The following is a 13,694-nucleotide window of genomic DNA, read 5'->3' as shown; positions in this document are numbered from 1 at the left end:
CTGTGCGCTGATAAGAGAAAGCAGAACGATTGTGCCGCTGACTTCAATCTGGGGGCGAAATGCCAACCATAGAAGTATATTGTTGACGCCCTTGCACCTACAGCCTGCGACTGCGAGATTTCTTTGAATTTTGCTATCTTTGAACTGGATGCGGAATCATAGCTATGAGTACCTTGGACATCAACTTTACAGGCAACAAAGCCTCTAAACTCATAGCCTTACTCTTGATTGTTCTCCCCTTTTGGGGATACAGGATCTGGCGTCGCCAGATTCAACGTAAAGTATGCGTGTTCAGGGATATTTGTTGTTGTTCTACTGACATATAAGAGGAAGAAGACCAATATGCGGCGCAAATGGGATGCAAAGCACCACGGAGGTGGGCAGCAAAATGGCCGCAAGGCTTGGATCTGCTCCTCAAAGCAGGGCAACACGCAAGAGCCCAGACTATCCTACAGTTTTTCTTGGATGTAGTAGATTCCAGTGGTCCTACCCATGAGTTCGTGGGCCTTGCTTCCTTGAGATGACCGAAAGGACTAACCTCCGTGACAGATTTCAGTCTTGGGCTCCGACCAAAGCATTTTGCTCCATTGATGGGAAGCGGCATCTTTACCCAGGATGGTGCAGCATGGAGGCATTCACGTGCGCTTCTGCGACCTCAGTTCACCTCGAATCGCTACCAGAACTTCGAAGAGATGAAGAAGTCGGTCGAAAGTCTCGTCGATCAGGTTTCTCCCGATAGCGTAGTCGATTTGCAGCCGTTGTTCTTCCGTTTGACTTTCGATACGACGACATTTCTTCTCTTTGGCAAGACACTGAGCTCTTTGCAAAGCAATGACATTGCTGGAAAAGAGTCCGAGTTCGCGGCGGCTTTCAACTTAGGCCAGGATTACATATCGCACCGCGGCCGTTTGGGAGACTTATACTGGCTTGCCAATACGCCAGAGTTTTGGCGGGCGTGTAAGACTTCACATCGTTTTGTTGACGATGCAATTCAGAACGCACTAGATGATGCGGAGAAGCCCAAGCTCAAAGAGACGGAAGACGAGGACACGAAGAACTACGTGTTTATTGATGCTCTTATCCAAGAAACCCGGAACAAGAAGGAACTCCGTGATCAGTGTCTCAACGTCCTGCTTGCGGGTAGGGACACTACTGCGTGCTGCCTCACTTGGACCTTGCGCTTATTAGCTCGTCACCCTCAGGTTTTGGAAAGATTACGAACAGAGATAGAAGAAGTAGTAGGCATTGGAGAGCATGCACCTCAGCCAACTCGGGCAGATTTGAAGAAGATGAGATACCTCGACCTAGTACTGAAAGAAGTACTTCGTCTCTACCCATCGGTGCCGGTTAATTCCCGTGCAGCCCTCAAGACAACAACGCTGCCCGTCGGAGGCGGCCCGGATGGAAAGTCCCCGATATTAGTGAGAAAAGGCGAAGCCGTTGGTTATTGCGTATACGCTATGCATCGTCGCAAGGACATCTATGGGGAGGACGCCCTTGAGTTCCGCCCTGAAAGGTGGGAAGATGGACAGTTGTTGCGCGATGTAGGTTACGGATATTTGCCCTTCAACGGTGGGCCTCGAGTATGCCTAGGCCAAGAGTTCGCCCTCTTAGAAGCGGGATACACTGTAGCGAGGCTAGTGCAAAAGTTTCCTTTCTTGACTGTCCCGCAAGACGAACCCATTGTGGCAACTGGAAAGGAAAAGCAGGTTCTAACCTTGGTGGTTGCTTCGGGAGATGGGTGCCGTATACACATGCGTTCGTAGAGTACTATTGCAAACAAGACGCAAAAACATATCTCTTCGCAAAGAGTATGGCAAGAACAGAAGCTCACAGTCACACAAAGAAGAACAAGCGGCGACGAGTGTAATATGAACCCCCTCCCAAAGGAATGGGATGAGTACATGGCGACAGACGTGGCGGACTCCTTTTATTAACAAACAATGGCATCTATGCGCTTTCCTTGGACTGAATAGCTATCCGAGCTTGCTTTCTCATTGTGAATGGCCTGATGACTACTCATGGACGTTTCTGTACTGCGTCAAGGCAGACTGCAGTCATCACTGGGCTCTTTCCTAGATCAAACCCAGGGAAGGAAAGACTACATGTGCTTCTCAGGCAAACAATCGGGTAACCGCTCATGCCACACATTGCCTCTATCCCGTAACGAGATGCATTGCAAGACAAGCAGACATGAGAAGGTGAGGCGCTCCTGCAACTCGCTGCCATCTAATACAGGTCGCTCAAACACTAAAAGAAAAGCATTTGAAAGATAGAATCCTAGTGTTGTGAGGGAAGGAGATCAAACATGAAAGTCAGGTAGCAAACCAAGAAAATGTCATTGTGTCGTCATTTGTTTGATGAGGCGTGTCGTGAGGGCTGCCTGCTCTAGCAGGCGTTCTTTCCTCGCGGGCATTCTACACTGACTAATCATATTACATCCAATCACGTGTTCCGTGTTTCTCAATGCACATTTCAATTCAGCTTTGCCCTGCCATTCATCAGCATGATGCGAGGGTTCAACGTGGTCGTGCTTGGGTGGCAGGAGGTGGAGGAGGCTTGTACTTGACGCGAGGGTCTTGAGAAAGACGATCGGGCAAGAACAAGTTAACGCAACCCTTCATCTGTGTCTGAAACCTCTTGAGCTCGTTGACACCTGCCTCTAGCACGGCGGCGTTGTTAAAGTCCTCAATCTGGACAGTGGCATTGAGTACGTAGGCGCCGCTCGGGTCTAAGAGATGGAGCCCAGTCCAGGCAGGGAGTGTGGATTTGGGGGCCTTTTGGATGCTGCGAGCGCCGGGCTCGTGGAGGATGCGGTGCAGGAATATGATGACGTTGCCGTGGACGAAACGGTATCCTTGGACGTAATACTCGGTGACGAACCTGGGCTTTGGTCAGAGGGGGCACTAGCATCACGGCGGGAGGCAATCTAACTGGTTTGGCCCAGAGGCGAGCATATAGGCATGAGGGTCGCCAGATAACAAGTCAGTGGTGTGGGTGAAGCGGATGGAGACGCCTCTGTCGCCAGTATCTGGTATGTCCTTGAAGACAAACGACCACACGGGCTCGTCCCCATCCTCTACGTCTGCAGACAGCGACGTGGCGCTCTCTGGCAGTGTGCTTTCTTGAAGAGCAAAATCATCTTCCGTCAACTTCTGGACCAGCTGGGTGTGGTACAGAACGACGGGGGCAGCCTGCTTTGCCTGTTTCTGGGCGACGGTCTGGGTGCCTCCACGGCGGCCCAAGTTGGAGCCGGGCTCCTCAGGCTCACGCAATGGCTTGTAGATGATGTGCCGCTCGTAGATGCGCTGGGGCTGCATAGCAGCAACGCCGGCGAGTATGTTCAGGACCTGCTCATAGCGGGCAAAAGTGACCTGGCCATAGAGGTTGAGCTCGTGCATGGTGGCAAGGGCGGAGCGGCGGTCGGACGAGCAAGTATCGATATGCAATTCCCGGTGGTCAGGATGCGGAGAAGGGCCGTGGGGTCGATAAGGGCGGGCGGGCGTGTACAGCGTTTCGATTGGTGGGGAGGGAAGCACTTGCAGAGAACAGAAAAGACAGCCGTGGGCTGGCCGGCGCGGCTGCAGGAAGCTATGACCGAGATGCGCAAGAACGACTCCCACCACTGCGCGCCGCCCGCCGCCCGCCGGTGCCATGTTTGTCCGTCCATTGCGTGCTGTGCCTGCTGACTGCTCACTGCTCACTGCTCGTTCGACCGTGGGCAGACACGACCCCCGGCCAAGCCAACTTTATGCTGAGCGGCTTCGGCGTTAGTCCTGTCCCCGCCCGAGTGAAATAATATTTATGCCCTGCTCTCACTCAACCTGCTCGGCTCCCCTCCACCACCAACCTTGTTGCCTGCCTCTGCTTCCGTCTCTGCCTCTGTCTCTGCCTTTGCCTCTGCCTCAACACTTGACGCCTCGTACTATACCACTGACCCGTTGCGCCTCGTCGTGAGATTCCGCATTCGCCAAACCCCGCTTGGCTCTACTTCGGCTCATTTCTGGACCTTGATACCACCCGAACCGCTACCTGCCCTTCGTACCACCACCACCACCACCACACCACCGCATACATTTCACCATGAACGCAACCAGGGCACTCGCTCGCCAGCCCATGATCCGCTTCTTGGGCAAGCGCACCACTCCTTCGCGTATGTTCTACGGCAGACGGGCCCTGCTTCGCCTAACTAATGTTGAATTACAGACATTGATCACACCCCGCACGTGCACCCTGCCTCTCACATGAAGGAGCTTCCCTCGTCATTCAAGGCCTACCGACAAAAGGCACAGCAGCACGGCCCGCTCAACGCAAACGCTAGCGGCCTTGTCGGTGGTCACATTGGCGGTGCAGCTGGCAGGAACCTTGGTCCCGTCGAGGCCGGAAAGGGCCTGTACTTTGATCGCTCCGAGCTGCCTGCCCGCTTCCAGAACCTGTCATGGACACAGGCCGAGATGGAGCTGCTCGAGTCTGGTGGTGCCAGCCAGTTTGCGTAGATGGCCAAAAGATAACGACGCGAAGATAAGGCAATGGTTGGACGAGCTAATAAGGACTGACGTTTTACGTTTACGCACTCTAGTGCGGGGCAGAGGATCAAAACTGGCAACGAGGCACGGCATGAGAGCTAGACACGAGGTTTCGCGACAGAAGTGAGGGGCACGTGGCTGCTTTGGTTCGATACCCATCAAGATGGACATTTTCGAGGATACTGGTATTTGGGATACGGCATGGTTTTTGTTTGACAATCATTTTTTTGCGGTTTGCTAGGGACTGTATTGGAACTGTATGGGTACTGTATGGTGACAAGAACGGCATTCATTACTTATTCAACACGAAATGCATAAACAATTGATAATCGACATTGGTTCTGGGTGCCTTGCATGTGTCGCGTGTACTTTGCATTGATTTGAGCTTTTTTTTTCGCTTGCCAAAGAAGCAATATTTCAGCCCACATGTATTTTGACGCCTGTGCAATACTCCATGTGCCCAAATCACACAATTGACTGCGACAATGACTGTTACAGCGATGGCGACATTGTACAACAAGACACGCAACTACAAACCCCCACATCATCGACAACGCGCCGCGGAATCAACTCGGGCAGTCTTCGGATGAGTGGGTAAATCCAACTCCACCATCCCACCTGGCGCCTTCCCACAAGCTACCTCGGCACACATCCCCCCGCCTGACCCGACAAGCACACACAAATCAACATCTGACAAGCAAGCCAGTTGGCAACCCCCCACTGAAGCCGAGAATCCGATTTATTTTCTAGGGAGCAGGTGTCACAAACGATATTCCCTGATCTGCTCTTGGCACACCCAATCACAGCGCATCAAGCACCGTAAGCTTATGCCCAAGCCTAGAATTTCGGATTTTACAAAGCAAATATTAGCAGTAGGTGTGGCGCTGGCATGTGTAAATAGTACATGGAAACAACAAGATCGGTGGGGCGGAAATGGCGTGTGGGATGACGGGCCTAGCCCTTTGTCTTCTTCAATTTCCCCAATTCCCCAATCTAAACCCAACTTTCATGCGCGCGCATGGCATGTTGGAGCGAGGGGAAAAAAGATAACGTTGTGGCAAATGAAAAAAAAAACCAGTGGTACTCCACATTTGCTGTTACTTTCCCTATCTAGAAAATCCCAACACAACAAGGTGTGTGGAAGATGGTAAGTATCCCGTCGGATAACCGAAAACAGCACAAGAAAGTGTCCGGAGTTTCCATTTCTCCATGGTTAAGGTTTTGGGAACAGACAAATGGGGGATGAGCGGATGATGTATATTACTGCCTCCCATTACATCCGGAGGACTAGACAGGGGCCCTCATCAAAGTAACGAATGCTGGATGGATTACGTGGTCAGTTTTCAATGCACATCAAAAAACGTCTGTGCACCATCGTTGCCCTCAATGGCGCTTTTGAAGCTCTACTACTACGATTGTACTACGCGCTTGTCTAGTATTGTTAAACTCCCGTAGTAAGCAGTGAGACAGACAAGAAAGCTTAAATAAGCTAGCAAAACAGTGTTTTGGGTCAGTATTGTGGCATGGACTCGTACCAGGATTCTGCTTACAGCTAATAGCTCACCCACCTACAGTCCATGACGGCGTTAGCCATCAATGTTGCTGGGCTCCCGCCCAGCGCGAAAGATGATTATGGACCTTCAGCTAGCGGAGTGGCTGTTACAAGAAATGTAATACTTTAAAAGACACTCCCCACGAATAGTCGAAATCAGGCGGCGCTGCGATACTGTGGCCCCAAGGCTTCGCCCGTCCGTATGCCCCGCAGAAAATATTTAGATAAAATGTTAAGCTTGAACGAACAGACAACTAAACCTACGGGCCGCGATCCGCAAGATTCGGTGGTTTTTATCGACGACCACGTTGATGTCGAGGGGGATACCGAGGAGGTTGTTCCCCTATCGGCTCTTTGGTGTGGATGGACAAGTCACCGTCTTTCGACAAAGTAAGTCGCGCGCGAATCTTGCCTATGAGGTCCATACCGTAGCGAGCAGCATGGAGGCCGACGGGAAGCCTATAGTCAAGTATCTTACCAAGCAAGCTGAATTGCCGGGTAAGCTACTCGTCTATGCTCCCTGCAGGAGACCATGCATTAGCTAGCCCGCGTGCTGGACTGCTTCCAGTACGAAGGGCAGCTGGAGGAGGAGGAACGGCGTGAGAACCAGTGCGGCTTTCTCGCTTGCAAGTCGGGCATCATGGTCGCGACGACGGCTTTCAATGCCGGGGTGGATGTGCCGGAGAGCTGGATCATCCCATCTCAGAATGGAAAGCGGTGCGTCGTGCGGATTCTTCTGGGCGACAAGCTCAAGTCCTTTTTCAAAAACTCGGCGCCACCTTCACCGTCAACCAGCTTGCGATCCGCCCAGACGGTATCGAGAACCGTATCGGCTTGAAATCTGCCATCTTTTCCACCAAGAATAATAATTATTATATTCAACACCAGCTGTACCGTTAGGATACAGGTAGAGACCGCTAGACCCCGAGCCCGTTGAGGGCTGTCACCCGGTATCTACGGTTCGTTGGACATCTGCTAGTACGATCAATCGCGCTAGGCCATCCCTACGACCAGGCTACGTCTATAAGGATATACTCCAACATAGGAGAACTCGCCATCTTCACCGATTCTCTTCCAGTCCACGGCTATTGCTGTATTCGCGTAGTTTTGTGGGACAGAACGTTTAATTCATAGATAGATACATACAAATATACATACATACAAGGAAAATAGGATAAAATCACAGCGGACGACGATATCTTGGCGAATCGGCGACGTGATCAATGTAAATAGAGGGCTTACAACGTAGTAAAACGCCTGTTTTTACACATCTCCAGTCCATATCATAAGCCGCTCGTAAAATATATCGTTTGTGATGGATTTTAGTAGGGAGTTGGTACTGCCTTGCCAGCAGCTTTTCCCTATATCAGTATATTTAGTCTAGTTATGTAGCTTCAACAGCTGTTGCTACTACAAAATTATATCTTTTTTGTCTTCAAATATGGCTATATAGCTTCACACCCCTAAAGGTAACAGCGGTCAATCCAATACTACTACTACTACTACTACTACTACTACTACCACCAAGAAAACGCCAGCAAAACCACAAAAAAAAAGACCAGCCTACTTTTGGCCGTAAAAACGCTGATAAATGCAGACTACGTAGCTGACCCCGGATACGATTGCCAAACCTATTATTACACCGGGTTGGTTGGTATCCCTACCAAAGCCCTGTCCTGTTCCTTAATATGTGGTAGGAGTATGCGTACACGCACGCGCACGCGCACTCGCATGTCCCGTGCTCGTAAGCACGCCGCGATTGGGCGGAATGGCGCCATACGTCGCACGTAGCGCCAAAGTAAGCAGGGAGTGGCGCCCGGCAAACGGGGAAACCAGGGAGAAGGGGGAGAAGAAGAAGAAGATGATGAGGTGAGATTTCAATCTCTCTCTCTCTTTCTCTCTCTCTCGAAAAAAAACACCAGGGATTATTAGACATGTTTGTGCGTGCGTGCGTGCGTGTCTGTGTGTTTTGTGTTGGAAAGTTTAAACACCCCACAGGTAAGGTACTTTACTTACTTAGTACGGAATCGTCACGGTTACAAATAAAAACTCAAAAACTTTCACGGTATAGGTGCATGTGTCGCGGTATTACCATAGCTCACCCACATCACACACACACACTCTCTCTCTCTTCCTTGTAAAACGGGCGGCAATGTGTAATCCAGTAGTTTGCAGCAACGACAATGCGCATTACATGCATGAAATTAATTTTTTTTTAAGCAACAAAACATCCCCAGTAGTTCGCATACTACTTAACCCCCAAGTATGCATGATCCTAGAGACTAGAAATAGAAAACATCCCTTGGGAGCCGGCGACGTAGTTTTATTTGGCTCCAAAACACAAACTCATTTGTTGTTTACTACCACACCACACCCCCCCCTTTTAACCCCCCCCCTTCCCTTCCCTTACCTACCGGCTAGTGTCAAACCATGGCGCCAAAGTCCGTCTTCCCACCACCCCCGCGTCTCCTCAGGCAACCCAGGCAAACCCATGAAACACTAGAGTAAGTACCCGGAGTCGCGCGGGTTTGGGCAAACAAAGATTTGAACGAACCAACGAGGAAGGAAGGGAAAAAAAAGGGGGGTGAGGATGGAGGCGAAGTTGGACGGGTGCAAGGGGGGAGGGGGGAGTGAGGGAAACCATTGTTTCAAACCTGTCACACATGTAATAATAATTTTTTTTGTTTGCTTAATTAAGCAACCCACACATATTTTGTTTACTACATTCATGTTTACTTGCGACGCGGCACGACAATTTTTTTTCCCTCCCTTTGTTTCCCTTAGCAATTGTTGTTGTTGTTATTGTGTTTCTATTTTTGACCGAACCTGAGGCAAAAAAAAAACACTCTCTGGTTCACCTCGACGCTTGCTGGTCGCACAAAGGTGAAAGTCGAGTCGTGTGGTGGTAAACAAGGGGACTTGGTTTTATTTCTCGAGACAATTTATCCCATGCCGTCCCGCGTACGCAAGGGCCCTCGCCCCGGGGTAGGCAAGGAAAAGGAAAGTGCTGAGCCGGGTCATTGTGGCTGGAGAGAAAGGGTCAGTGCAAGAGAGTGTGTCTGTGTGCATAGTCCGACTCGGGGCCGGGGAATGCAACGTCCGTCGGTCGTAGTAAGTGGCGCAGTGTGGGTAGACAGTGGCTGTGCAAGCGCAAGTCACAGTTGCAACGTAAAGAACAGACCAACAAAAGAAAGAGAGAAAAAAAAGGACGTGCGTCGTCGTCGTCGGGCCTGTTCGTCTTGTTTGCATTTCGGCAGTTTTTTTTGGTTCCTCGTCGAGACCAAGACTAGACCAAAGAAAGAGAGCGTACGCAGTACTTTACGAGTCAAGGATGCTTGCGTGTTAATACGATAGCTCAGGTTCCTATTGTTAGGGGTGAGGCACACGTATTCACTCTTAGCTGGATTACGATGTTCGCTCGCGGAGACGCGGAGCCGTGTCATTGGCCATGTGCGTGACATTAGAGAACCCAGATTGGGGGCAGTGCACCGGAGCTTGGAAACCACGGCAGAAGCAGGGAAATCACGATGTGCAAGTGTGGGAAATTTGTACATGGTTGTTTTTTAGACAATGCATGCGTGCACGCAATCGTCATGGAGATTGATTGTTTTGTGGTATCTGAATTGTGCCTGAAGATGACGAGCATATGGGTATCTAAAGAAAGAGGTTCGAGCCCATACACCGGATCCCTAAAGCTGTGTACATGAAAGTGAATGGATAATACATGGTCCAAGCATGCTTGGGGTTAAAGCCAAGGCATTGATTGGTAAACGAGTGACGAAGAAAAGAAGAGGGGTCGTAACAAGGTCGTGCAAAGCGCTGACCCGGCCTGCGCTAGCTAGATTGCAAGAATCTTGGGTATATTGATCATGGCGAGAAGCGCCTCTAGGACAAGCTTAGGCCAGGCTCCAGTTGGCCTTGAGACGGGTGGTCTCGGTGATACCAAGAGCCTTCCAGGCAGCACGGGACAGATCAATGTCGTAAAGGCCTTCGCAGCCAGGGCACAGGTCCATGATGGTGGCCTGGCAGCTCTTGCCCTCGTACTCAATGTTGATCTTAGCACCGCACCATGGGTTGCTGGAGGCACCAGTCATGACATCGTAGGTAGAGCCACCCTTGGCGTTCCATGCACCCTTGGCAATGGCGACAACCATCATGTCGTCGGTGAGGGGCTCACCGCAGGCACCAGCGGCACCAGTGTTGTCATAGACGGTGATGTCGACATCCTGGTGAACGTCGCCGCCAGAGGATGAGGACTCAGTGGTGGGGTACTTGGCAGGAGCAGGAGCTGGGGCGGGAGCAGGAGTAGGTGATGGGCTGGGAGTTGGGGAAGGAGCAGGAGCCGGGGTGTAGACCTCCTCAGGCTGAGGAGCTGGGGCAGGAGCTTGGGAGGGTGATGGCTGAGGCTCAGGCTGAGGCTCAGGAGAAGGAGATGGCTGGGGTTCCGGTTGAGGTTCAGGAGAAGGAGTTGGACTTGGCTTGGGCTTCTCCTCGACCGGAGGAGTGTAGACTGGAGGAGCAGGAGCACTGGAAGCAGGAGCAGGAGCAGGAGTGTAGGCCGGGAGAGCAGCTGGGGTGCTGCTAGGGACGGGCTTCTTCTGCTCGTAGAAAGCAGCAGCAGTAGTAGAAGAAGAAGAGACGGCACTGGGAGTAGGAGTGGGCTCGTCACCGTAGACGGTGGTGTAGATGACGACGACCTCAGTGACGACCTCGGTCTTGTAGACGAGGGCGCGCTTGTCCACGGGGGCGGCAGCGGCAATGGAGCCGAAAAGGAGGGAAGCGAGGACAGTGGAAGCCTTCATGTTGACGATGGATATGAGAGTTGTTTGGTTGTTGTTGTTGTTGTTGTTGTTGTTGTTTTGGTTGGTTCCAAGGAGTTGGCGAGTAGTGTTTGCAGTTGAGAGGTTTCTCAGGGAATGGCTGAACTGGCTAGCAGTTTCAAGAGTGAGGTTGTCGCGTTGACAAGTCGAAGACAAAGTGTCTTGGAGAGAGAGAGAGTGGAATGAATGAAGGTAGAACAAAGCCTCAAGCCTGTAGAAAGAATGATACAGGAGGAGGGCGGACGACTGAAATATAGAGAGGGTGGTGTGGGTTAGCGGAGGAGAGAGAGGTGAGGGAATGCAAGAGGGTGGGTGCGTGGGTTCGGTTGGGCCTTGACGCTAGCGCCGAGGCACGGCCCCTTTGCAACGTGCCTGGCCCGCCTGCGCTGCGCTGCACTGCATCCACATCGCATCCTCCGCGCACGACGAGGCCGAGTGAATGTGGCGCTGCCATGCCGGCCCGGTCACTGGTCGAACGGCGTGTCCCTGGCGCGTTCAACAGTGCGCAGAGTCTGCAGCCGTCCACTTTTTTTGCTTATATGCGTGTTCGTGGACATGCGCCGTGTCAGGCCGCCGGCATGTCCGCCCCCGCTGTGCAGATGCGACGACGTCTTGGATCTGAGCTTTGTGTTTCCTGTGCTGACAGTGCGTTCGTGTGTGCGTATGCGCAGTTGATTGAGGCTGCGCTGCAAATAGGGCACACAAGGCGCATGCTGGTTTCATGCGTCCGCAAACGGCAAGGGCGGGGGCCAGCCCGGCAGCCAATCACAGCGCTGTTCCTGACGATCACTAGCGCCCGGGCCGTGAGCGGCCAGGGGCACAGCTGCCAGCTGAATCCCGCTAAACGAAACACTCCCACCCAGCTGTACTCTCCTTCACCGGCTCCGTATACCGGCACACACGTGTATCCTCTCGAGTCGCCGCCGCTGCCCGCCCTGCCTGCGCTGGCGCACCACAGCACCACAGCACCACAGCACCACAGCACCACGGCACCGGCACCAAACACAGCTGCCACCGTCCCGTGTGCATATTCCCCGCCTCCATTGGCCGCCTCTGCTTCGCCCCGAATCTGCTGTGCGCCCGGTTGCGCGCCGTGGCCCCCGACTTGTCCAAGATTTCACCACGCCGCCAAGGTGACATCGACTGCTGCATGTCCTTTTTGCCGGAGTCTCATCGACGCTCGTCGTTCGCTCTTTGTGCTGCGAGCCCTGCCACTCCGCAGCTTATGGCCTTCCCCGTCCCACGGCCATGCACTCGAAATGAATTGTGGGCCGCCGGTTCCTTGTTCCCTGTCCTGACTGGGTGGCTCTTGTCCCGCGCGCCAGCTATGCGCGAGAATTTTGACTTTTGCCCTATCCACTTATCGATTACGATAGGATAGCTATCCATCTGCATCCGTCATACCAATGCATTGCCCATCTTACCCGACCGCGCGTCCTTACAGCTTCTCCCACTGCTAGGTGTACGTCTAGACAACCAACAATGTCGTCATGACCCGACCAACTTTCCTTCTACCTCGTCCCGTCCACGCAAAAGGCAAGGAAAAAAAAACTACTCTAGTCTTACCCTCTAACCGGCTTGCCGAACAAAAGCCGTGCAATGAATGAATGAATGGTACAGTGCTCGGCATACGTCGTCCCAACATGTCATCTTCTTCAAAGCCTTTCTTTTGTTCCATGGTTCACTACCCGATTTCCCAAACGCCTTACTCCGTCAGAATTTTCTCGCTTGCTCATCTCCACCTTGCCCTTACTACCCTTAGCGTATCTCCCGTCATAGCTGCGTACATACAAGCCGCTTACGTTGAGAAACCCCCATGTCCAACAAAACCCGCCACGGTCTAGAATCGTTCGGTTCCCCTCACCTCTTCTAGCCTGAACCTCATCTTTTCGTCATGTTGCATCTTGGTACCCTAGACGCCAATCGAAGGCTTCTGCCGAGCAATGCCCTCGTAATTTTTTTCTCCCTTCCCAAGATCCCGCAAACGGCTCAACTCTGGGTCAGGGTGTCATGCACATACACACCATGCTTCCTTTGTCCGGCATATTTCTTTGGCTCTTTCCTAGTGCAAACTCAACTTTTGTGGTACGTAACAAAATTTAGTTTATGTAGTTTGCCATGCGTGCTCTGGACACTCTACTACAAATCAATGCATGAGAAGGCGTGGAGCACTCTCCAGCACGCTTAACATCATCATCTCCACCCACACGCCACGCCCTACCACAGCCATCATCTCCACCTACCCAGAAAAATGAAAAAAAAAAAAGATGAAAACTCGGCACCGGGGAAGTACGGGTATGCGAACATTACCCCGCGACCTAAACTTCTTCCTTTCTTTTTCCTTCTCTTCTTTACTTCTGCCTGTTTGCGGAGATTGCTCCCCCAAAAAATGAATCCGCTGCAAACAGAAAAGAAGAACAAAGAAAGTTCGTTTCTCTTACATACACACACATGCACATGCACATGTACATGCACACAGACGCCACGGACGCATCACAACTTGGAAACTTTGTCCGTGTCGGAAACAATGCCCTCGCGCACCAACGTGTACCATGTCCATGTACTTGATCATCTCTTTGCCTCCTCCCAAAAGAAGAGAAGAGAAGAAAAAAACTTACCCAATGCGGGTCTATTGAGAGAGAGAGAGAGGTCTGTTGTGCTTAGTCCATTTCCTATGTGTGTATCCACCCGGTTGAACATGCTCCGTTCTCATCAGTCTCCGTCATATGCTACCTCTTGTTACTTCTTTTTTGACGGGTTTCTTTGGTTTTTCTTTTTGATTTTTTTTTCGGCTTC

The 13,694-nt window shown here is 51.8% G+C and overlaps 5 protein-coding genes across 5 annotated transcripts; 3 read left to right on the top strand and 2 right to left on the bottom strand.

Annotated features, from left to right (window-relative positions):
• Window positions 1-164: 164 nt before the first annotated feature.
• On the top strand, window positions 165-1,766 carry COCMIDRAFT_1291 (uncharacterized protein; the record flags this gene model as incomplete). The annotated part of the gene is made up of 3 exons (XM_007685186.1): window positions 165-281; window positions 330-496; window positions 557-1,766. 3 exons carry the CDS (start codon window positions 165-167, stop codon window positions 1,764-1,766), a joined length of 1,494 nt encoding a protein of 497 aa, XP_007683376.1.
• A 753-nt stretch (window positions 1,767-2,519) lies between these two features.
• On the bottom strand, window positions 2,520-3,401 carry COCMIDRAFT_82862 (uncharacterized protein; the record flags this gene model as incomplete). The annotated part of the gene is made up of 2 exons (XM_007685288.1): window positions 2,520-2,883; window positions 2,935-3,401. 2 exons carry the CDS (start codon window positions 3,399-3,401, stop codon window positions 2,520-2,522), a joined length of 831 nt encoding a protein of 276 aa, XP_007683478.1.
• Window positions 3,402-4,083: 682 nt separating this feature from the next.
• On the top strand, window positions 4,084-4,496 carry COCMIDRAFT_22435 (uncharacterized protein; the record flags this gene model as incomplete). Its single annotated transcript, XM_007685209.1, has 2 exons — window positions 4,084-4,153; window positions 4,207-4,496. 2 exons carry the CDS (start codon window positions 4,084-4,086, stop codon window positions 4,494-4,496), a joined length of 360 nt encoding a protein of 119 aa, XP_007683399.1.
• Window positions 4,497-6,389: 1,893 nt separating this feature from the next.
• Window positions 6,390-6,916, top strand: COCMIDRAFT_22434 (uncharacterized protein; the record flags this gene model as incomplete). The annotated part of the gene is made up of 3 exons (XM_007685208.1): window positions 6,390-6,468; window positions 6,511-6,576; window positions 6,654-6,916. 3 exons carry the CDS (start codon window positions 6,390-6,392, stop codon window positions 6,914-6,916), a joined length of 408 nt encoding a protein of 135 aa, XP_007683398.1.
• A 3,058-nt stretch (window positions 6,917-9,974) lies between these two features.
• COCMIDRAFT_82947 (uncharacterized protein) lies at window positions 9,975-10,880 on the bottom strand (the record flags this gene model as incomplete). The annotated part of the gene is made up of 1 exon (XM_007685287.1): window positions 9,975-10,880. The coding sequence occupies one exon, from the start codon at window positions 10,878-10,880 to the stop codon at window positions 9,975-9,977; it is 906 nt and encodes a 301-aa protein (XP_007683477.1).
• Between the last annotated feature and the right edge of the window lie 2,814 nt (window positions 10,881-13,694).

This window comes from Bipolaris oryzae (assembly GCF_000523455.1).
Source record: "Bipolaris oryzae ATCC 44560 unplaced genomic scaffold scaffold_8, whole genome shotgun sequence".
Lineage (NCBI taxonomy): Eukaryota > Fungi > Ascomycota > Dothideomycetes > Pleosporales > Pleosporaceae > Bipolaris > Bipolaris oryzae.
This window is presented reverse-complemented; position numbering and strand designations above follow the sequence as displayed.